The sequence below is a fragment of the Aspergillus nidulans genome, chromosome III, assembly GCF_000011425.1.
Source record: "Aspergillus nidulans FGSC A4 chromosome III".
Taxonomy (NCBI): Eukaryota; Fungi; Ascomycota; class Eurotiomycetes; order Eurotiales; family Aspergillaceae; genus Aspergillus; species Aspergillus nidulans.
Window position 1 is genome coordinate 2,977,939 of NC_066259.1, and position 22,449 is coordinate 3,000,387.

General features: G+C 51.0%; 10 protein-coding genes across 10 annotated transcripts, besides 1 other annotated feature; 5 read left to right on the forward strand and 5 right to left on the reverse strand.

Annotated features, from left to right (window-relative positions):
• Positions 1-22,449: part of a sequence feature (contig 1.160 1822..146980(-1)) that runs on past both edges of the window.
• ANIA_08716 (FAD-dependent oxidoreductase) lies at positions 4,043-5,290 on the forward strand (the record flags this gene model as incomplete). Its single annotated transcript, XM_676893.1, has 1 exon — positions 4,043-5,290. One exon carries the CDS (start codon positions 4,043-4,045, stop codon positions 5,288-5,290), a length of 1,248 nt encoding a protein of 415 aa, XP_681985.1.
• Positions 5,440-7,535, reverse strand: ANIA_11107 (CorA family magnesium transporter; the record flags this gene model as incomplete). Its single annotated transcript, XM_676892.2, has 3 exons — positions 5,440-6,260; positions 6,309-6,943; positions 6,993-7,535. 3 exons carry the CDS (start codon positions 7,533-7,535, stop codon positions 5,654-5,656), a joined length of 1,785 nt encoding a protein of 594 aa, XP_681984.2. The 3' UTR covers positions 5,440-5,653.
• On the reverse strand, positions 7,818-10,111 carry ANIA_11104 (WASP family protein; the record flags this gene model as incomplete). The annotated part of the gene is made up of 3 exons (XM_050611825.1): positions 7,818-8,058; positions 8,111-9,842; positions 9,902-10,111. 3 exons carry the CDS (start codon positions 10,109-10,111, stop codon positions 8,027-8,029), a joined length of 1,974 nt encoding a protein of 657 aa, XP_050467807.1. The 3' UTR covers positions 7,818-8,026.
• Positions 10,995-11,456, forward strand: ANIA_08714 (uncharacterized protein; the record flags this gene model as incomplete). Its single annotated transcript, XM_676891.2, has 2 exons — positions 10,995-11,121; positions 11,173-11,456. 2 exons carry the CDS (start codon positions 10,995-10,997, stop codon positions 11,232-11,234), a joined length of 189 nt encoding a protein of 62 aa, XP_681983.1. The 3' UTR covers positions 11,235-11,456.
• On the forward strand, positions 11,620-14,918 carry ANIA_08713 (ssDNA endodeoxyribonuclease RAD1; the record flags this gene model as incomplete). The annotated part of the gene is made up of 8 exons (XM_050611826.1): positions 11,620-11,667; positions 11,730-11,911; positions 11,962-12,049; positions 12,083-12,167; positions 12,217-12,268; positions 12,315-12,791; positions 12,843-13,941; positions 13,992-14,918. The coding sequence occupies 8 exons, from the start codon at positions 11,620-11,622 to the stop codon at positions 14,916-14,918; spliced, it is 2,958 nt and encodes a 985-aa protein (XP_050467808.1).
• ANIA_08712 (translation initiation complex factor eIF1A) lies at positions 14,948-16,194 on the reverse strand. The gene is made up of 2 exons (XM_050611827.1): positions 16,078-16,194; positions 14,948-15,859 (listed from the first exon to the last, which is right to left on the reverse strand). The coding sequence occupies exons 1-2, from the start codon at positions 16,096-16,098 to the stop codon at positions 15,431-15,433; spliced, it is 450 nt and encodes a 149-aa protein (XP_050467809.1). The 5' UTR covers positions 16,099-16,194; the 3' UTR covers positions 14,948-15,430.
• Positions 16,380-17,290, forward strand: ANIA_08711 (uncharacterized protein). Its single transcript, XM_676888.2, has one exon. It carries the CDS (start codon positions 16,545-16,547, stop codon positions 17,193-17,195), a length of 651 nt encoding a protein of 216 aa, XP_681980.1. The 5' UTR covers positions 16,380-16,544; the 3' UTR covers positions 17,196-17,290.
• Positions 17,491-19,002, forward strand: ANIA_08710 (putative chitin biosynthesis protein (Chs5); the record flags this gene model as incomplete). Its single annotated transcript, XM_676887.2, has 2 exons — positions 17,491-17,647; positions 17,797-19,002. The coding sequence occupies exons 1-2, from the start codon at positions 17,576-17,578 to the stop codon at positions 19,000-19,002; spliced, it is 1,278 nt and encodes a 425-aa protein (XP_681979.1). The 5' UTR covers positions 17,491-17,575.
• ANIA_08709 (putative aspartate transaminase) lies at positions 19,413-21,112 on the reverse strand. Its single transcript, XM_676886.2, has 3 exons — positions 19,876-21,112; positions 19,708-19,813; positions 19,413-19,609 (listed from the first exon to the last, which is right to left on the reverse strand). The coding sequence occupies exons 1-3, from the start codon at positions 20,953-20,955 to the stop codon at positions 19,545-19,547; spliced, it is 1,251 nt and encodes a 416-aa protein (XP_681978.1). The 5' UTR covers positions 20,956-21,112; the 3' UTR covers positions 19,413-19,544.
• Positions 21,471-22,445, reverse strand: ANIA_08708 (uncharacterized protein; the record flags this gene model as incomplete). The annotated part of the gene is made up of 4 exons (XM_676885.1): positions 21,471-21,552; positions 21,734-21,893; positions 22,077-22,098; positions 22,245-22,445. The coding sequence occupies 4 exons, from the start codon at positions 22,443-22,445 to the stop codon at positions 21,471-21,473; spliced, it is 465 nt and encodes a 154-aa protein (XP_681977.1).

The following is a 22,449-nucleotide window of genomic DNA, read 5'->3' on the forward strand; positions in this document are numbered from 1 at the left end:
AAATAGACGATATGCTTGTCGATATATCGGGGATCGGGGTTACATAGTAAAGCGAGGTAAATTTATATGGGATGGAATTCATCCCGAGATGAGATATCGGCTAAGCGAGGTTATCGGCTAAGCGAGTATCGGCTTGGCGGGGCCGCACTGTAATTCCCGGACGGTCCGCAAATTTCTATCGATCCACAACCACACTCAAAATACTCATGCGGGAGCAAACTTGATACTTCAAGCACCATGCCCCAGAGAGCTTGAAACAAAGAGAAAACTAGTGGAACAAGAGGGAGGAGTTAACTTGCAATTGTAGCCTTTAAGGGGAAGGGGGAAAATGCCCCCAATGTTTGGCAGGCTGCAGGTCTTATCAACGCGCCTCGGTCCACTCAAATAAGGGCCACCCATTTCATAAAATCTTAGCCACCAGCATCAGCTATCCAAGCTCTAGTGGAGGCTTAATAGAACGGATAGTTAGTGATGGCTCATTCGCACGTCAGACTTCCAGCGGCTGTATCACTTGGAGCAGCCGCGGGGCCCTTCAAGTGCATATAATGACCTAATCGGTTCTTCTAGCAGGGGGCCATACCCCCAACGGTCACTTGGATGAATTGAGGTTACAGAATATACCAAACGCTGGCCCGCATTGTTACAGATGCTTGAAAGTACAACTACTAAAGGGCCTTACATAGAAGAATTTAAAGACTATTTACTGTTATGGAAAGGTTGGATCTCCAAATCTTTCACTCTGGGAATTCCGTAAGCTTGTAGTCCCATGTGAATTATCGATTCCTAATTTAAAGCCATATCGACTATTATGAAGACGAGTCACGGTCCAGGGGTAGAGCCCACAAGAGAAAGCATGGCAAAGGTGTCAGAAGTGACCAGTTTCTCATAGAATTAAGTATACAGCGAGTTGCTGTCGTCAAGTGGATTCCGAGATAACAGATTGTATTGATCGCGGTAGGAGCTAGATACGACGTAATGAGCGTCCTTAGGTATCCGTCCATCTTACGCATAGGAGCTGCCACTGGTGCAGCTCCTACTGCATTCCGTAGCTTCTACTCGGTTCCATATCACCTTCTCCTATAGATTAGGGGATACTACACGTGATCGAATGGTTTCGACTATGGGCCTTTGATTCATTTAATTGGTTTTGTCGCAGAGCTTTCATGTCATCACGAGTTTATTGGCTGCTGTCATTCCATGATCTTCTTGGCAAAGCATCCCTGGCATGTCATCACATAGATTTAATTAGGTTTTATAGAAAATATTAAATATAGTTACAATGGTAGAAGCTCCATTCAACGATGTGCCGGTTAGCAGGAAATTGAGACATGACAACTCGACTGCTGTTTTACCAGTCCCTTGAACCATCTGCCTTGGCTGCACGTGGATCAACTGGTACAGCATATTCCCTTCCCGGCGCATGGCGACGCTTCTTCTCGCTGACGCTTTCTGGTATCATTCCTGTCTTTTAAGAAGCGCCAAAGCAAGTAGCACCAACGCTGCAAAAGAGGAGCCAGGATTTGGCTCCATCTGGTAGACCCAGCATGCACATCGCACCACCTCTTTCTGAGGCAGGAGATGTTCGCTGTAATAAAGAAATGCCTCTGCTGATTATCCAATCCATAGTAGATACTGAGAGTTCAACTCAATAATTAATCACAATGTCTTCTCAACTATCTACTATCGCTCCCTCTGCCCTGGAGCCAATTCGCAGATCGGGCTCTTTGGAATTGCTGAAGCCCGCGCAAAGAGCGGAGGGCGATGCTGTGCACAAAGTTACTTTGAAAAGAGCTGAAAATGAAATCACCGCCTTTGTACAATGAAGGGCTGCCATTTGATGCCGTCAAAGCTCCTAGGTGACAGGCAGCATGACAGGCAGTCCTAATACCTTGTTATCCCGCCTGCAATGCATCGCTTACTATTGTTCTCAGTATAAACTCATGACTTCTCCTATCACATCTTGGGACTTTTTTTGCTAGTAGTTGACACTCACTTATGGTCCGTGACCACTGTCTGGCATCGGCCATTATTGCCGTCAGTTTACTCATAGTCATGAAACTTCCCTTGAGTGGCATCAGTTGTTCGTTCTCAGCAGATTGCTCTTCCCATATATAATCCCATCCATCACCGCAATGGACAACAACAAGCGAGCTGCCATTGGTTTATGACTTGATACTGTTGACAGTTCATCCTAATCTAAATTTGCTGGGAAAAATATCAACTCTCTAGACGCACACCTTCCAGTTATTTCACCGGCAACTTTACCGACTGAGACTTCCAACCGGACCAAGAGGCCGTGGTCTGAAACGGGCTTTTTGATAGCTTCAATAAGTTCGCCATCTCTTACTCGGTCCGCTGCCCCTGTGACCCCTAGTTCCAGCAGCCGAAGACAACGGACCATTTGTCCGTACCGTGTGAAAACTAGCTTGACAAGCACAACACCGCGAGTTACCTATCTGCACGAGTCATCTGAACCGATTCCTGACGCCGCGAAGGAGGGACTAGCCTACCAGACTAGGGACGACAATACCTGGGAGCCAGCAGAAGAGGGAATTGCAATTTGTTTGAGGCCTCGCGTAAATTTACAGTTAACATGTGCAATGCAGGTACATGGCTAACTGATTCAGTCCAGCCATTGTTGAAGACCGCATTGGTAATCTGCCGCTGGAGTTTGGAGTGCGTATGAGCTATCACAAAAGCCACCTTTTAGCTCCGCTTGCTGACGTGTTTATAGGCGAACGGATACAGTTCACCCCAAATACCAATCCATCCCATTCCCCGCGATGGCTATAATTTGAAACCGACCTTATTGTACGATTGCCGGTTGATATATGGTCATCCCAATACCAGGCTATCTCCGCAGCTATGCTGATCAGACTATGAGTCATGTTGCGCATCTACACACTGCGTCACGCTTGCTGGGTGCTGGTGTCGAAGAAATGGCACCGGATGGGAACTAGGTTGAGGCAGAGGTCCAGCTCGAAATATAGATGTCTGGGCTGGTATTCTGGATGTGGGAACGGAACAGGGTTGTCTCGCCACCTCCTGTAGTGGGGTGCATTTGTATCGGTGACCGATGGGATTTCTATATAGAATATGGCTTAGAAAAACCGGACACCGCGTTGTCTGAAGTCTGCGTCTAGGGCCCTCTGGCAGACTTGGGTTGCCGCACAAATAGCCATCAGTCATCCTCTATACTCCTCATAAGACTGGATCGGGTTTCCCAGTACGTGTGCGGTAGGTATGTTGACGCACTTATGAAATCTATTGTGCTGCGCCCAAGGTCTGGAGGATGTTGGGCGGTAGTGTTAAGTGTTTTATTCCGTTTAGGAACGCTCGCTCCATGTACTTAGTCTGATCTTTGCCTCATTCTTTGAGTAACTTGGTTAGCCCATCAATCAGTGTCACTCTTTATTATCTTGGGCATTCGCACTCTCTTCTACTGTTCCTATTGTTAGCAGAATAATTCTTAGAACCTTAGACCCCAACCTTTAAAACCGCAAAGGACTGGCAGGTGTCATCTACAGCACCATACATAGGCCAGCGTCTCAATATGATCCAGACATATTTCAGGTCTCATCGACTCTTTTCAAGAGAATTCTGAGCGAGCTCTTCTAATCCATATTTAGGGTAGCGACGACTGTTCTTACCGCATACTGTGGGTAAGACCACTGTAAGGCAGGCAGTTGATTGAATTCGATTGTCAACAAGAATTCTTGCATTCTGGCAGCACAGTTGTCTGTTTGAAAGCGACACAGAACAACACGTTCAATCACATGCGATGGTCAGGTGACCAGCGATTCACAACTAGTTTATCAAGGGGGGCCTAGAAGGCACGGCGGCCTGCTGGACCACATCTGCCTGAGGCTCTTTCGGCAATAAGCTTTCCGTCTCCATTCAGACTAATGATTGTCGGCCTATAGAAATCACCGAGCGCTCTATACACGGACTCTCAACATTCCGGCTGACTCCCATATAAGAAGATATACCCTAGCCATGAATCTGACTGTAATATCATCAATTTCATCACTAGATACCCGCCATGTCCTTCAAGCCCCCCAGAATCGCCATCGTCGGCGGCGGCCCTGCAGGCCTAACTCTCGGCCGTCTCCTGTACAAGAACCACATTCCCTTCACAATCTACGAGCTGCGCCAAAAACCGTCAAAGGCAGACCTCGCCAAACCATCAGGCATGCTCGATCTCCACGAAGAGTCCGGCCTCGCCGCACTCAGAGCATGCGGCCTGTATGAAACATTCCTCACACTTACGGGCGAATGTTCCCAGGCGCAACGAGTGGCCGATAAAGACGGCAATATCATCTACGCCGACGGTGGTGAACTGAGCCAGCGGCCAGAGATCTCACGGCATGCGCTCACCAATATGTTGACCGAACACCTGCCGCCGGACTCTATCAGATACGGGCATAAGCTCCTCTCCGTTTCAGCGTCAACCAAGGAACTCGATTTCGGCCCCCATGGGAAGCAACCATTCGACCTTCTCATTGGCGCGGATGGGGCCTGGTCTCGCGTGCGCCGAGCTCTGACAGACGTAAAACCATTCTATACCGGCATGCAGAGCATCACAGGGACAATTTACAACATCCGCTCAAAGTACCCACACTTATCATCTCTGGTTGGAGACGGGAGTTTCTCAGCCCTTGGACTGCGTCATGGCGTGATGGCGCAACGCGGGGCTGCAGATTCAGCACGTATATACACATTTCTCTCTATACCAGACGAGCACTTCGCCTCGACATCCGGACTTAACAAGCTTGATCTGCAGGGCGCCAAGGAGCGTCTTCTCACAGATGATCAACTTCTCGGCTCATTCGGGAAGTCAATTAAAGAACTAGTCTCCGCCTCTTGCGACGAAGAGTCCAACATGAACACGGATATCAATAAACTTCCTATCAAGCCTCTCTACACCCTCCCCATAGACAGCGCCTTTTCACACGATACGAATCCCGCCGTAGGCATAACGGTCATCGGCGACGCTGCGCACTTGATGCCCCCTTGGGCAGGTGAGGGCGTAAACCTCGCTATGTGGGACTCACTTCTGCTTTCCAAAGCTATAATCCGTGCTTTTCGAGACAGTAACGGCCAGTCTGCATCTTTTCTCGCTACGCTCGACCCGTTACTACAGACCTTTGAATTAGAAATGTTCTCTCGCACGAGGGAAAAGGCTGAAGAGACGGAAGGTAATGGGAAGATGTTATTTGGGGAGGATGGTGCTCTGGCGTTTAAGAGGTTTTTTGAGGGTTTTTATGGGGAGCGAAACGGCAGCTCATGATCTGACTTATATTTGCATGAATCGCATGAACCTTGTCTACAGGAGGTCGTAAGTCGATAAGGCTAGGGCTAGTGCTTGGTAGAGCTTGGACTGGTCGAGACCTGGCGGATGCACGTATGCACACAACTGAAAATCCAGGTATAAAGACCTATATTGTGAGTTATCTTCTATTCTTTTTTATCTAGATTATAAGAATACTTCGATTGAGAAGCCACCCGAACTCCACCAGCTTCGAATGCATCCGGAAAACAAACGTGAGCAAACTCTATACATGGTATCAGTCAGGCATTAGATTACATGATACGTGGCGGTAAGCGGTAATGGATAGAGAGATATAGGACGGCATGAGTGGAGGTAACGCAATCACGCAGCAGTAGAACCCCCGCTCTGAGTCTGAACCCCAGTATCAGCATCAGCGCCAACAGCAGCAGCCGCATCCTTCTGATTCTCCTTCCCCTTCACCGCTGAATCCGACGGAAACCTGATCGCACGCCTCAGACTTGCAGCCCTCGTGCTCGCCGCATTACTCGCGGCCGAGCGGGCCGCCGCCGCAGCAGAGCTATCCTTCAGGCGCTTCATACGCTCCGCCCTTCCCTCACCCGGCAGACTGCCCCAAACAGGCTCGATGGAGTCGGCACGCCAATTGGCGCGGTGGCCTGGAACGGCGCTAGCGCGAGAAGAGTGGAGAGGGATGATGGGGGTTCCGCCGACGCCGGCTTCCCCCCACATGCGGACACGTTGGAGCTTACGTAGCTTTGCGAGGCCGTAGACGCACACGAGAGCAGAGATGGCGAAGCAAGTGACGGAGACGGCGCCGAAGCCGAGGTCGGACTCTTCGATGAAGTTCTTCAGGTTCATGCCATAGAGGGCGGAGAACAGAGTCCCCGTTGCGAGGCCGAGAGTGCCAATGCTAAACTTGAGATCAAGAAGCATGAGAGAGTTGCGGTTTGCGTCGAGGATAGCTTTAACGCTAAGGAGTGTTAGTAGGGACGGGAATGTATTGTGGAAAACGGCTTACACTTCTTCTGTGTTGCGGATGCTGGTCACTAGGTTGCCGCTAGCTTGAACGATCTCGTCGCAGACTTTGTGGTACGATTCAAGGAGCATCTCAACTTCCTGGTGATCGTGCTCTTCGCGCTGGAAACCGTTTGCTCTCTCAGTCAGGTACATAGAAGCCAGGTCGTCGTCCGCTTCTAGTAGATCGTCAATCGCATCTCGGACCAGCCGTGCCTTTTGTTCAAATGTGCCCAGCTTCTTGGAGTAGATAAGCAAGTGTCGGAGCTTATCCCGGTCAATATCTTCCTCCAAAGCGCGCAGAACACGCACGACCGGCTCCCTAACACCGTTGAATTCTTCCTCTAGGCCAGTGGTCACACTGATCAAGACAGCTTCGAGGGCTCGAAACTCATATGGCAGGGATCCCGCACCCGTGCTCTGAGCCTGCTTCTGCCGTAGCTTGCCCTCCAAGTCATATACAAACAAAGATTGCATATATGAGTCCGTCGAGCCATATGCGTCAAAAACCAGGACACGATCAGCTTTGATTAAAACGCGGAGATGGAGAAGGTTGATCAGGATAGTACTGGGCCGCACGAAAATATGAGGCAGCGTTGAGGAATCGATTTTTCGAAGATCACGCGGAAGAAGGCCATACTGTGACAGTCTTAGCTTTTCGTCACCCCATTCAGTCCTTAATCCTAACCTTCGCAATAAGTTCGCTTTTTTTGAACTCTCCATTCATTAAAGTGACATTTCCATTAATATCAAACTCGGTGCATCGAAGGCGCAGCTCGTTGGAGGCTTTGGCCGCTAGCGCTCGCGCAAGGCTCAAATTTTCTGTATCGTCGAGCAACGAAGGTCCCCGGCGGGGTTCAGCAGCCTGCTTCTTCCGTCGAAAATCCCAGAATCTGCGCAGAATTGGTCGGCTTCTGGTTGATGAGAAGTTCCGGGATTGCGGGGATCGCGAAAGACGCTGGGATAAAAGAGTGTCGCATCGTGACATGCGACATCGCAAAGGTTCAACTTCGGAGAATAGGCGAACTCGACACGGACTGAGCTCTAAGCGCGTTCGACTAGAATGTCCCTCCAATGGCAACGGATTGGACGAGTGAGGCAGTCTGGTAGAAATACGGCGGCATGCCGACGGCTGGTTAGTCGAAAAGAGGACCGACTCGGATTGAGCACGCAGGAACCGGAGTAGTGACGCAGAGGGAACTGAAGGCTTCAGAGGCGACGGTGAGAGCATTTCTGGTTTGTTCTGGCAAGATCTCGGCGGGAGATTGCACAGAATTCTTCTCGCAATCTTACATCCAAATTTCCCGTCCGCGGTTGTTCGAGTTCACGATGGCTTACCTTTCCGCTCTTCAGGTTTTCCAGTACAGATAAAGCCGGATCAACTATGTTCCGCATCTATACACAGTACGTCCTCTTTAATCGCTATGAAGCAAGGACATATATAATGTTTAAAATAGTACAGCAATGACAAAGCAGTTTTAGACCTCTATGAAAGTGAAATTCCCTGTAAGCTTCGCTTTGTAGCCTCGTGAGCTGCGGCTGACTGGTTTGAAGAACAAGACACTGAACGCCGCAATTTTGGAGATTCGCATACCGCCTCCGCAATTAATCCGCGTACAATATGAGATAGACTACAACAGAAGACTAGAGGAAGTAGGTATCGAACTGAAAGACCTATGCAGAAAAGGACCAGGTAATGAAAAGGCGCCCAGCTGCATGTCGCTACCAATCATCGTCATCATCCTTCTCATCATCTGATAATAGGTCATTGATTGAAATCCAATAGATTCGAGACTCAGAACTTACCACTTCCACTGACTTTCTGTTTTCTTTTCGCTAGGGCGTCCTGTAATGCACCTGCCAAACCTCCTTGAGGACCACCACCAGTGCTAGGAGTAGCAGCTGCCGATTCACTAGCTGCTCCAGGCACCATGGCTGCACTTCGATCTTTCTTCTCAGAATCTTTAACCTTTCGCAAACCTCCACCGCCAGACGCTCGAATAGCAGCCATCAAGTCGTTCCTACCTCCACTAGGTTGAGGTAATGGTGGTGCTGCTCCACCAGGAGGTGGAGGAGGTGCACCAGCACCAGGAGGAGGTGGGGGAGGAGGCGCACCAGCACCAGGAGGAGGTGGGGGTGGAGGTGGTGCGCCAGCCCCTGGAGGAGGTGGTGGGGGGGGTGGTGCACCGGCCCCTGGGGGCGGCGGCGGCGGCGGCGGCGGCGCGGAGCTTCCAGGGGCTGGAGGGGGAGGTGGAGGTGGCATGGGAGGTCCGGAACTTGCTGGTGGTGGAGGCGGTGGTGGTGGAGGTCCGGTTACAGTTGGTGTCGGGCGTGCTGGTGGTGGAGGTGGTGGTGGAACGCTTGCAGTAGGTGGAGGAACTGGCCGCGATGCACCAGGTACAGGCGGAGGGGGCGGCGGTTGGGAGGCCGGGCTTCTTGGTGGGGGCGGCGGAGGGCCTGAGGAGAATGCGGGAACTTTGGGCGGGAGTTGAGGTGGTGTAGCGGGACTTGCGGTACGCGGTGGAGGAGGCGGAGGTCCTGCCGGGCTGCGACTTGGGGGTGCCGGGGGGGCTGACACCTTGCGCTCACCCTGGAACGGCGGTGGTACCCCAAACCGAGGCGGCGCATCGTCCACCGGAGCTTTCGGGGGTCGAGGTGGTGGCGGAGGCCCAGGCGTAGCTCCTGACGCCGCCCGTGGACGCGCGGGCGGAGCTTGGCCGGCCGTATGAGCGTACTTGCCGGCATCTGCGATAGGTGGCGGAGCACGGAACCTTGGCCGTGGAGGCGACGGATCCCGGGGAGGCGTAGGAGCTTGGTCGTCTTCTGTTTTAGCTGGGGTCTTGCGGGAAGGGGGCGGTGGAGGTGGAGCACCGCGTTTGCTGCCTGAACTACTGCCAGTATGCTGAGGACTCACGGCACTCGTCTTAGGGGGTGGTACAGAAGGAGGTGGGGGGGGCGGCGCCTTGCCTTTCCTGTCGTCAGCAGGCGGTGTTGCAGATTCCCCTTCACTGGCTTTCTTTTGCTCGATATAAGACTTGATAAAATCTGCATTATCGGCAATCTGGTCCTCCGTAAATCCCATTGCCTCGAGTTCATTCAGTAGCCCCTTCCATGACGGGTCACTAGTGTCGAAAGGCAATTCTTTGCGTGGAGGGGTAGCTGCGGGCGCAGGGGGTGGTGGAGCGACTTGAATAGTAGGCGCAGGGGGGAGCTCCGCGGGCGTTATGTGTGTTGGCGCACTCGACCGTCCCAGCAGGCTGCCGAATATCGAACGACCTACGCCGTGGGATTTTCCGTTCGCTACGGGTGTAGGACCTTGTCCTCGTGTCGATGCAAAAGGGGTCTGGCGGGTCTCTTTGCTTGCATTCTTCTCCCGCTCCGACATTTTCTTAATGAACGTCTTCGCCTCTTTCTCATCCGCGAAGGATAGACCCGCGGGGCAATCGTCAAGCTCGAAAGTGTGGAAGAACGTCCGGTCTTGATTGTACTGGAAGTTCTCGTATATCTCCTGGTCCCAAATGACACCCCTTCCAGCAGGCTAAAAAAGAGACACGAGACGTCAAAATGTGATCCTCGAAACCATCATTTATCACTTACCGATACATCCACCAACTTCAACCAAAAGGTGCGCCCGACCAAGTCATTTGCCAGGACGACGGCGCCTTGCAGTCCTGTGTAGGTCCATTTGTGCGGATCTGGGTATGCCACAAACAGCCGCGCAACTGCGACTGCATGGATCTTGTTTGCCGGCTTCGGGACACTTCTCTTCACCGTTTCCTTGTCAGCGTCACTTAGGATAGATGGCATGTCGGCTTGAGCGGGGAAGGTATGCGGGGTGGAATGTCGAAAATGTCAAATACTAGGAAGAAAGATGCTGCCTCAAGTCGAGTTCACGGGGCACATTGCAGGAAAGATGTACAAGAATAGGGGCCGTTTGTGCCTGGGGACAGATGTAGCTGATCCTGTTGGCGGCAGAGACGGATCGAAACTAGGCGCCTAGGGGGCGAGTACACCGGATTTAATGTTGGAAACCGAATTCGGATGGGTCAGAGTAGAGGTTTCCAGCAGAATGGTAATACGAGGTCGTTTTAGGAGTCGGAATTGAGAAACGAGGGAGTCGACCAGCGAAGTCGAGGTGACAAGAGAGGGAGCGAGCGGAGTCGTAGGTAGGCACTAGACAAGAGGCACCGCCCAGTGGGGAACTTTCAGCAGCACTGTTGCGCTTACGACGTACTTTGTACTCTTAGTAGAGCACCTTCGGTTCCTAAAAAATATTTGGCACTTATATAATTATATCATAAAGTGGAATGGGCGTCGCGAGAATATTTTGAGCCTTGTTTTATGTGTTTAATACGCGGGGAAGCCCGAATTGGTCCATATATAGGTAACTATATATCTTGGTCAGTGCTCAAGACCAGTCCATGGGGGAATCTGTTTGCACTGCGTAGAACACCATCCCACCGTATGAAAACAAATCGAGAATCAGGCAACGGTCTTTTCAAAGCCATACAAATCCGTGAAAATCGCCCTCAGAGCCTGCCCTGTCTTTCCTTGCCCTACTCAAATGACGTCACCCTACCTGTCTCTCTTCTCATATAGAATAAGCTCCAGGCAGTATCTTTCTGTTCTCATCCGCAAACCATCAAATACTCATAGCAACTGTACTCTAAACCCTCAAACACACACTACGATGCCTGTCCTTCCTGACCCCAAGATCCCTACTTCAGGCAGCAACAGCGACTCCTCAACTTCTCAGGACCAGAACAACAAAGCCACCGCTCAAGATTTTCTCTCCAAGGGTCCTCAGATTCCTGATAGTGAGCGATCCTGCTTCATTGATTCTAACCCAGCGATCTAACGAGCTATAGACATGCCGCCCAAAGCATCTCGAGAAGAAATCGAAGCTCGCATGAAGGAACTCAATAAATGAGTGATACCTATCTGAAAGATCCTGAGAAGCAGATATCGAATTGGAAAACTTTGCGGCATCGCTATTAGCTGAAATAGTCCATTTAATCAAAAATGTAATGATTGTATGAGGGCTGGCGGGCACACAGATGTTTCTACCTTGTATTCCCTAAAAGTCACCGTATTTGTTAACCTTACTACATGAGCAGTCCAGTATTCACAAAATAAAATGAATCTCCCTGGCTACGACATTACACACTCTCTCTTTTTATTAAAACAATAAAAGTCGCTGAATGGGTGCGACAGCCGATGCGGCTGTATAAATTGCATCATACCACGTGACCTCGTGCTCGCCTTGTGCCTCAGCGCGCGAGGAACACTGCTCTCCTCGCGTAAAGAGGCTCCCGATGCCGCCTGAACGACAGAATGTGCCGGTGAAGCTGTCCTTGCCATTAGTACGTTTCTGGTACCGTACATTCTTTTCCATCGTGATTTCTGCTAACAGAGTACGTTGCAGCAATTCCAGCAGGACATCTTCACCGAACTCCGCGGCGAAGATGAGCTGGTCATCCTCGCCCGTGGCCTAGGCCTCCTCCGCCTGATTACGAACTTGCTTCACTTCTACGATGCAGCAGGGAATAATCTGGTTCTATTAGTGGGAGCGAATGACCGAGAGAATGAATGGATCGGCGAGGGTATGTGCCTCAAGCGATAACCCATCCAGAAGTACGCCGCTAACATGGTAGAAGCCCTGGCGGAGCATTATGCAATAAGCAAAACGCCTCTTGCAAGGGGTTTAAAGGTCATAAATACCGACAGGGCTACAGTGCCGATGCGGTGGGTGCGCTTTCATGGGCTATATGATGGGAGACTGATTGCTCTAGGGAAAAGATATACGCCGAAGGCGGTATTCTGAGTGTGACATCCAGGATACTAGTCGTGGATCTTTTGTCCAGTATATCCCTCCTCAGTCGTCCCCGATGTCAAGCTGCTGACCCGTTCAGAGCTACTTGACCCAGAGAGGGTGACTGGATTGGTTGTACTTCATGCTGACAAGTAGGCCTTGCCTCCCGGTTGTCTTGGGCCAGCTGACTTCTGGTAGAATTGTCGCGACGTCGACTGAAGCATTTATCATTCGAATCTATCGCAATGCCAACAAAAGTGGCTTTCTGAAAGCCTTCTCCGACTCGCCGGAACCTTTTACTACGGGATTCGCGCCCTTAGCCAACTCTTTGCGTAACCTTTTCCTACGGAAAGCTTCATTATGGCCGCGGTTCCACGTTACTGTTGCTGAATCGCTGGAGGGCCATCGGAAAGCCGAAGTAATCGAGCTCGAGGTCCCCATGAGTGATAAAATGCGCGAGATACAAAACGCAGTCCTTGAGTGTGTGGAGCTCTGCATTGGAGAACTCAAGAAAGCGAACACGGGATTAGACATGGCCGATTGGACGTTGGATAGCGCTCTGCATAGGAGCTTCGACATCTCCATCAGACGCCAGCTTGACCCTATGTGGCATCGTGTGAGCTTCAGGACCAAGCAGATTGTGAGCGATCTCAGTGACCTCCGCGCAATACTTCAGTACGTACGATGGCCCACTTTTAAACAGACATTCATACTAACAACAATCAGCGCCCTGCTCACATATGATGCTGTCTCATTTGTCAAATATCTTGACACTATTGTGACCGCGCATTCCCCTCCGCCGGGCTCCACGAGGCACAATTACTCACCCTGGCTGTTTCTCGACGCGGCCCACGTCCTCTTTCAGACAGCAAAGTCTAGAGTATACGAAGGGAAGATTGGCAATGAATTATCTCGCTCATCCATGACATCTTTACCTACCACGCTTCGGCCTGTATTGGAAGAGCAGCCCAAATGGGACGTTCTGGCTGAGATCCTCGAGGAAATAGAAATGGACGCATATCATAATCCGGCCAGTACAGGTGAATCAAACAACACGGTACTGATAATGTGCACAGATCAACGAACGTGCTGTCAACTTCGGGAGTATCTGGGAACAATGAATACCAAAGTCGAAGATGAGCGGCAGGAGGTTGCAGATGGTAGCGAGGACAAGCAAGAGAAGAAGCGCTCAGGAGAAGTTATGTTGCGCAGGAAACTAAGGGAGTATGTCAACTGGAAACGCTCACTGGTCAATGTCAACAAAAACTTGACAGCAAAACCAGTGAATGAAGAGCCTCGAACAGGATCAGGCCGGGATTCACCACGACCGACGACTCAGCAAGGTCGAGCTCCACCGAACAAACGACGCCGAGTCCGTGGAGGAGCTGCTTCTGTTGCAGCTCCCCGTCAACCAAACAGCAGTGTTCAAGCAGATACTGAGCCTTCAGAGCAAATGTCTGTTCTCCTGGATGTGATTCAACCCACGGAAGTAGAAGAAAGCCTCAAGGAAGAGATCATTATTGATGACCTTGAGGACATGGGCGACATTTACGAACTATATGATATGGATGACTTGGTGATGGTACATCCTTTCGACGGTGATATGGACGAACATATACTCGAAGAAGTCCGTCCTAGATATATCATCATGTACGAGCCCGACCCTGCATTCATCCGGCGGGTCGAAGTATACCGCAGCTCCCATGTAGGGAGGGACGTGCGGGTTTACTTCATGTATTATGGTGGCTCCGTCGAGGAACAGCGTTACCTGAGCGCAGTGCGACGGGAGAAAGACGCATTCACAAAGCTTATCAAAGAGAAAAGCGTCAGAACCCAGCTAAGCTGTATAAACAAACCAAAGCTAACCATCAATAGAATATGGCCGTAACCCTCACGCACGACAAAAGCGCCGAAGATCCCCAAGAGCAATTCCTCCGCACAGTAAATACTCGCATCGCCGGCGGGGGCCGCTTGACAGCAACAGCCTCACCCCCGCGTGTCGTCGTTGACGTGCGCGAATTCCGCAGCGCTCTGCCCTCCCTCCTCCACGGCAACAATATGGTCATTGTACCCTGCCAGATCACCGTCGGCGACTACATCCTCACCCCGGACATCTGTGTCGAGCGCAAGTCCGTCCGTGATCTCATTTCCTCCCTCCGCAACGGCCGCCTCTACAACCAAGCCGAGACCATGACGCAACATTACAAATCGCCATTGCTGCTCATCGAATTCGACGAGAACAAATCGTTTACTTTTGACGCTTTCACGTCTGCCACGACGCCGGGGACAACATTCCTCACGGATTTCGGATTCTCCTCATCTGGAACCGTAACTACGTCTCTATCATCCAGCAGCGCGCTGATTAACCCCTCCGCGCCAAAGTCAGCACAACACCTCCTCGTCCTCCTGACACTTGCATTCCCGCGCCTGAAAATCATTTGGTCGTCATCACCCTACCAAACCGCCGAGATCTTCGCCGAGCTGAAGAAGAATGCGCCTGAGCCGGACCCCGTCCGTGCCGTGCAAATTGGGCTTGATGTGAATATTTCAGACGATTTGGGCTCCGGGGATCTCATGACTGCTTCGGGGATTGAGCACAGGACGTTTAATCTTCTGCCGCAGGAGATGCTAAGGGCTGTTCCGGGCGTATCGCCGCAGGTGTTAGAACGGTTGATCCTCGAGACGGGAAATATCTCCGAGATTGCTAATATGAGTGTTGAAGAGTTGGATCCGTTCATGGGGAGGGAGGCTGCGAGGCAGGTGGTTGGATTTTTTCGGAAGAGTGTATTTGACGGGGATTGATCTCTAAGAATCTACGAATGAAAATGCGGACATTGAAGATGTAATAATATCATAACCCTTTCATAAATCTATCATCCAAGCTTTTTCAACAAAAAAGAAAGGAGCAAGTAGCAGTAAGTAGAAAGAGAACAGACAAATGAATCGGTGACAGGACGTATGCCAGCACAGCTGACACCGTACATGTAGCGTCCGTTTATCTGCAGAACCTGGAGAACGGCTCCATGATGAGATGTGCTTGGAAATAGGACATCCAATATCACCATGGAATGGTGCTCCGGTAACCCAATATCAATGATCCATACTCTGGAGCTTGAAAAGCACTGGTCTTCTGACGGTGGGCAGTGGAGGATCCCACAAGCCCGATTCCTCGTCACAGTATCTATCACCGACGGAGGGTGAACACTGCACCGGGATAGAAACGAAGTGCCGAAAGTTTGTCGAAGCTGGCGGGAAGAACACAGTGGCTCTTGTGGGAGTATAGAATACAAAGATATCGAGGGGTGGGTAGGGTTTTATAGTTCGTCGATATCGACCTCCTTCTCGTCTTCGCTGTCGCGGTCTTCGTCGAACTCGACGTTGTCCTCGAAACCCTCATGACCGTAGGTGTCAGTTTCGTTGATCTTGGCATGCTCAGGCAGCTCGCCGTAGGCCTTCAAGCTCCTGGCCTCGTCGGCGGTATATTTCATGATGACATCGCCTTTTTCGTCCTGGTAGTCACGCAGCGAAAGAAGAATGATATCGCCCTGGTTGATCCAGACCTTCTTCCTCAGCTTGCCACGGATGTGTGCGAGTCGCTTTTCGCCGTCAAAGCAGAGGGCCTCGAGACGGCCGTTGCCAAGCATCTTCACGACCTGCGCATACTCCTGACCTTCCTCCTTGAACACAAGTTCGCGCTTCTCGTTGTCGTTTTCGTTCTTTCCACGACGACGGTTTTTACCGCCCTGTATTATGAGGTTGTGTTAGCATATTGTCTAGTGGCAAACAAATTCGACGCCTATATTATATCGGTCCTGCTGCGCTCCACCGTAGTTGATTTGGCCCCGATTATGTTGGGATTTCGCGGGCATAACATTGTGGTAGAGCCAGAGGCGAAGTTGTGCGGCACACCGCAAAAATCTGAGAGCGGGGTTGAACGGAGAAGAGAAATGAAAAGTCATACCTTTCCCTTGTTCTTGGGCATGCTGAAACGTCCCTAGCAGTTGGTTCTTGCCGGGCGTAATATGTCTGATCAGCAGTACGAGATAGACCGGGGTCCTGAATGAAAGGAAATGGCAGCCGAAGCGACTTGAAAGTGGGGGGATTGTGCCTTTAAATAAAATCGCCCGCTCTTCTGAATCACGTTAGGGGACGATTATGTCAGCGATGCGTGGCGGCCTGAAGTTTGCCTTGTCTGAACAACGGATTATATTTACCGCCTTGGATGTGGCGGCAGAACTCTGGATCCGACTATTGCTGGGGCTGGTTTGTTGGACTGCGGAGTACACTGAGTTCAATCTTAACGAGATGCTTTTGTCCGCCGAATGATACAATAATAGGTGCATTCCTGTCGCGTTCGACTCCCTCCGGGGCATATATGATCCTGCTGCGCAGATTCTTTTTTTCCTTCCTGGCGCGCTCCTTCAGAAAATGAAGACCATCGGACCAAAAAACTTGTATACTGCGAGGTTCTCTCCAAACCAGATCATCTCACCAATTGCTCATCGGTATTTAACGGCAAGAGTCAATCCCATCACTCCGAAGATCCAGTATCTATGCGACAACCGTGATCGCAATACTCTCTGGTGGAGGGTTTCAGTTAGCGCATTGGTTTCCTACAAGCGAGTGGTTCGATCATGGGTTGCGCGAAGAGCGCGAGCAGCGTTCAAACAGGAACTGAAAGAACGCGGATTTGATGCAGAGGGCAGGAGGCTGGATTCAAGTACTCCACGCTCTGCTGCTGCGCATGGCTTTTCCGGCAACATGACAGGGACTCTCAATATTGATCTTGAACCGGCTATGATTTCGGCGACATTTCCCATGATTCGGGAGGAGATGAAGTTCACGATGAATGCATTGATTCAAGAGCAACAACGGAAGCAAGCGTCTCAGCAGCAGCCGCGGAAACAAGCGCGGAAGGCGATTAGATCCCCTACAGATGCTTCGGTTCCAGAGCAACCACGGGAGCAAACTCCATTTCAGCGTCCACGCAAACAAATGTCGCGGAAGGAGTCAGCTCAAAGTGCAGGTGGCAAAGTTTACCGCAATTCTATTGAACGTGGAGGCGGAACGAGGCATTAAGGCCTAATATTTACGAAGCTCGTTAGATGATACCCATGTATAATTAATTCAATAGAGTTATAGATGTTGGTCCCCGCAACAGACAAGGAACAGGCGGAAGTTCAAAATGTCAGAAGGTTGTATAAATTCATTTGTAAGGAAGCTAGAAAGGGTGTGCCTGATGACGACTGCTTCCGCTCCTGCTCCTGCTCTTAGCACGCGGCTCCCCAGTCTGGCTCCGTCTGGCTCAGCTTGGCATCTTCGCCAGACCGGGGCCGATCACCAGCAAGTCAACAACGTATTTCAACTCCTATCACGAACCATCCCTTTCCATTCAGCGTTCTCCCTTCTCTTGTCGGTGCACTTCTCTTGCGGATCTGTCGATTCGTGCTTCCGTCAGAATGTTGGTCTCTTTGACCGTCGGAAAGGTCGACGCTGGTGTCGCCGTCCTGTTGACTGAGGACAATCGCCTCGTAAGTCCTTCCATACCGCAAAGAGGGTACACTTACAAGCTATTGCCTGTTACGGGCTCACCCGCAGCTATTGCTTAGTAGCGAGAATCAATGGCTTCCACCGTTCGACTATCATTCCACGTGGCCACTAACGCTGGGCTTGCACCTAGATTGAATTTCCCTCGGTCCTCCTCCCACAAAATATCACCTCAGGGAGTATCGTGGATATCACCGTGTCGCGTAACAATGCCGCAGAAGCTGCCAACGCGGCCGCTTTTCAGGCTCTCCAAAAGCGCATCCTTAACACCTATGGAATCAAGACACCTTCACCACCAGTACTCCGCCTCCGCAACGCTACGCAAACCTCGCTAGTCCTCGAATGGGACCCTATCGACCTAGCAACCGCATCCCTGAAGACCCTTTCACTTTACCGCAATGGCTCCAAAGCCGGCTCTATACCCCGGCCCCTTGAGACGCGCAGCACCAAGATCAGCGGTCTCGCAATTCACTCTGAATACACCTTCCATCTCGTTCTACGTACGACCGCAGGCACATACCAATCCGAAAAGTTGACCTGCCGGACGCACAAAATGACGGATCTGTCCGGTATTACAGTCACAACTGGCGTGCTTCATCCTCAGCGAAAGGAAGCCCTCGCCGAGGCCCTTGATCGCATTGGTGGTAAGCTTATTGACACTGTTCGAATCGATACCACGCACTTCGTCTGCACTGAAGGCAGGGGCCCGTTATGGGAGAAAGCTGTCGAAATGAATATCCCCGTTGTGGTGCCCGAGTGGGTTGATGCATGCGAAGCGGAGGGTACCATCGTCAGCGTGAGAGGCTACTACCTGAATGCCGACCCCAAGGCCCGGCAACTCGGACCAATTCATGGCTCGACGCAGCACCAGCGTACTACGTCCTCCATAGCGTCCCCCTCGCGACAATCTCAGTCGCAGTCTCTGTCCCTCCCTGCAAACCAGTCAGAGCGGGATCAGAATACCTCCGAGCCGCCCCCGACTCCATTTCCTGGAGCCAATATGAGCGGACAGCCAAAGGCGGAAGACGATGATAGGGTCTCATCCGAAAACTCAGAGTCTCCTCCTCCCCCGCCTCCAAAGGATGAGGAACCCGGAGCCAAGGAGTTGCAGACACCAGCACCACCAAGCGAATCAACTGAAGCGAACGGGGCTTCCGAATCAGAGGCTTCTTTGCCTGGTGAAGATGGCAAAGAGGAATACAACGAAAGCCCGCATGAGCAACATGGCGAGCAAGAACATGAAGAAGATGAAGAAGACCTTTCCAGTCCTAAAGGGTCCGATAAAGACAAAACCAAAGACAATACGGGGGAATCAGATTTCAACGAGGTGCCTCTTTGATCATAAATATTAACTGTTGAGCGCTACGTTCGAGTACTGTATATCCTACCCGCCTACTTGATGACTTTTGTGGAGTTGAAGTTTAGCCTTTGACGCTTTAGTTTAATGCTATGCTATCATGCTTTTGATACTCCTGCTCTCTATTTTCCATTCCTCCTCGCTTGTTTGTCTGATTTCGATTCCTGTGTCTTACCCTATTGACTACCATTCTGTATAGTAAAAGGCTTCAGTCCAGATGGTTCTCTTTCACTCCGTGTCAGGAATAGGTAATCAAAATTATTCATTAGTTGATAAAAGCTGAATTTCGTACGTATCGCTTTTTTCGTTCGTAGTAGAATTAGTTTGTCCGCGAGATGTCAGCGCGTGACTATGTACCTTGCCCAACCCAATCTTTATTCACCTTCACAAAATTGTATATTACTGTTGACGCTTCTGAAGATACAGCTAATATGCTACAACATCTCTATTCTATCTATGTACACGCTGTAAAGAGTACATACAAATTGGTGACATGTACCAATATTCTCATATAACGTGCTTGATCAGTTGACATTTCGTACAACCTCGTCAATAGCTCTGGCGACGTAATTTACATTCTTCGGGCTCACTATAAGCAAAAGTATCGTTAGTTTGACCCAGAGCTTTGCACCGCATAGCGGAAAAAGGTAGGCATTGTGAAGTGCCAAGAGAACTTGCTAAACTTACGTCCACTGATGGAGGCTCTGCCGGACTTGAGCAGGTAGATGTGGAATTTATCTTTAAGAGCGTAGACTTGTGAAGGTGTAAGTCCTGTGTAGGAGAACATTCCGTTCTGCGTAGAGTGTTAGCACCTGAGACCGTTGGGATGCTATAGTTTCGGTTTGGGCAAGGTACCTGTTCGACGATGTGTTTCCAAGTTCCGGGGGTTTTGAGTCTGACTAGTTCATTGTAAAGAGCTTCGCGCATGGAAATTATCCGCGAACTCATGACCTTCAGATCCTGGTGCCATTTTGCCGTGAGCTCAGGACTTGTGAGGACTTTCTTGACGATGTTGCAGCCTGCCGTGGGACCCATGGAGTACTCTCCGCGGATGAGGTGGCAAAGGTTGTTGACGACTGTATCGCGGAGATCCTCTGCGCCTTCGTTGAGGACGTAATGGAAGGCGCCGACTCGCTGGCCGTAGAGGCCAAAGTTCTTAGAGAAGGATTGCGCAACGCACATTTCCATCTGCGGCTTCTCGTTTAGGACGTACCGGACAGCCCAGGCGTCTTCGTCTACGGATCCGGAGGCGAAGCCTTGGTATGCTGAGTCGAAGAAAGGGAAAATGCGCTTGCGCTCGCAGAGGTCGATGATAGCTTTCCATTGCTCCTTGTTGGGGTCGAGTCCTGTGGGATTGTGGGCGCAGGCGTGGAGAAGAATCACGTCTCCTTCCTGAGCTTCGGATTCGAGAGTTGAGATCATGCCGTCGAAATCAAAGGAGCGGGTGGCGGCAGAGTAATAGGGGTATGTTTTGCGGGGCACTCCGGCGAGTTCCCAAATAGTGAGGTGGTTTGCCCAAGAGGGGTTGGAGAGCCAGACATTTCGTGGCTTCATGTGAGTTGCGAGGAAGAGGGCACCGAGATGGTTTGCGCCGGTGCCGGCGACTGTCTGGACGGTGCCAATGCGTGCTTTGGCTGCCTCCTGCTTCGCATCAGAAGTAGCTTGGCCGTCGAACCCAAACATTAGGTCCCGAGCGAGAGGGAGGAATGCCCTATCACCTTCAATGGCTGTGTATTCATGGCGGAAGACGCTGTTTTCGGCTGCGAGCTGCTTCTCTGCTTCCTCAACGACGGGGAGAGGCCATGGCTGGCCCTCGTTGGTGCGGTAAACGCCTACACCGAGATTGACCTTCTGCGGGAAGTCATCGTCGATGTATGCACGGTTCAGGGCGAAAATTTCGTCCGGAGGAACTGGGCTGACATTGAGCACGGTCATTGTGAGTGACGTCTATGAGAACGTTGAGGGCAGCAGAGATCTTCCGCGGGGTGAAAGTGCGGAATGCGAGTGGAGCAGTGGATGCGGTCTTATACTAGGCGAGATCGTCCCGTAGTAATAATGAGTCAAGTTGAAAACTATGCACTCTATATCTGCATTGCATTTGTACCAAAAAACCGAAACCACCTGGGAAGCGGGGAGTAGCGTCAAGATATACTGTATTCCGGTGACTTGAATCCACAAGGCTTAGACCGATATCGCCTCGTGGATTTCTATAGTTGGGTCTCATTGTCATTGGCTTTTCATAAATTTCTGATGGAACCAGAGAAAGCCAATTCGGCAAACGCAGCCGCTAACTTGGCTTGCTGCTCAACCCGCACCAGAATAATAGTGCTTTCAATTCGTCAGACCCGGCTAAGACGGTCAACATGGTTTGATGCATCACTTAAGGTGGATGACCTTTTTTTTTTTTTTTTGTAGCGTAGACACAGTACGCCTTTAGGGTCCGGGCTTTTCTACCGGTGCGCCGCTAGGCCGCTAGACTGACACCGATTAATTCGCTTATCGTAGAAGGATTGCTGAGACGGCCGTTTGATGCTATAGACGATTCATGAAGTCAGAAGTCAGCTGGATGTCTTCTGCCAACAATATCCGTTGCCATCCATCAGAAAGCCGGTGATAACCGGTTAGCACCTCGGCGGAGATTTCGAAGAAGCCGGCCATGATAAAGGCTAGGTGGGGTTACCAAATGTTTCTCTTCCAATATAAGACAACATACCGCAACCGGAGCGCTGGACGCTGGCGGATGTTGCGGTGGTTGATGGAGTTGGAGAAGGAATGCCTTAACGTGGGTGGGAGTAGAGGAATGGCAGTAGCACATCCCCGCATCTCCAAATCACTGGACTTGACACTACTACCCATCTCCTTTACAACTCCGCCTGCGTCATTGTTCGTTTTTGCTCGTAACCAATGGCAGGTACCAAGGACCTGCATGAGCTGCGCCTTGCATTTCTTGCCCAGCTTCTAAACAACAGCATCCCTGCCGAGCTTCTGCCTCGTTTCGACCGGTCTATGTAGATTACTCCGACAAATACAACGGCGGCCGCCTGCTGCCAGCATACCTACGAACTCGCAAAGACTCGGCTAATACTCGACAGCTTACAGTCATGCTGCAGAGCCGGATATTTTCCCACTGAGGACATGCGCGGCTAAAGTCGGAAGAATCAAGAACGAGCCTGCGCCTGTTCTTGACGACCAAGGGAAGCCCAAGAGAGCCGACTACTTTTGACTTTACGGAAGCGGCTGGGTAACCAGTCACCTCGCAACTGACCATAAAGACTAAACGCCTCGTCGACATACTGGACAGATTCGACGGTCACCTGGTGGCGTTTGACGTGGATTGTCGACTTGCACCTGAGCGCAAGCTTCCCCACGGTCGGGAGTGACTGCTGGGTTGCAATCAACCGAGATTGTTCACCAAAATACTGCATATTG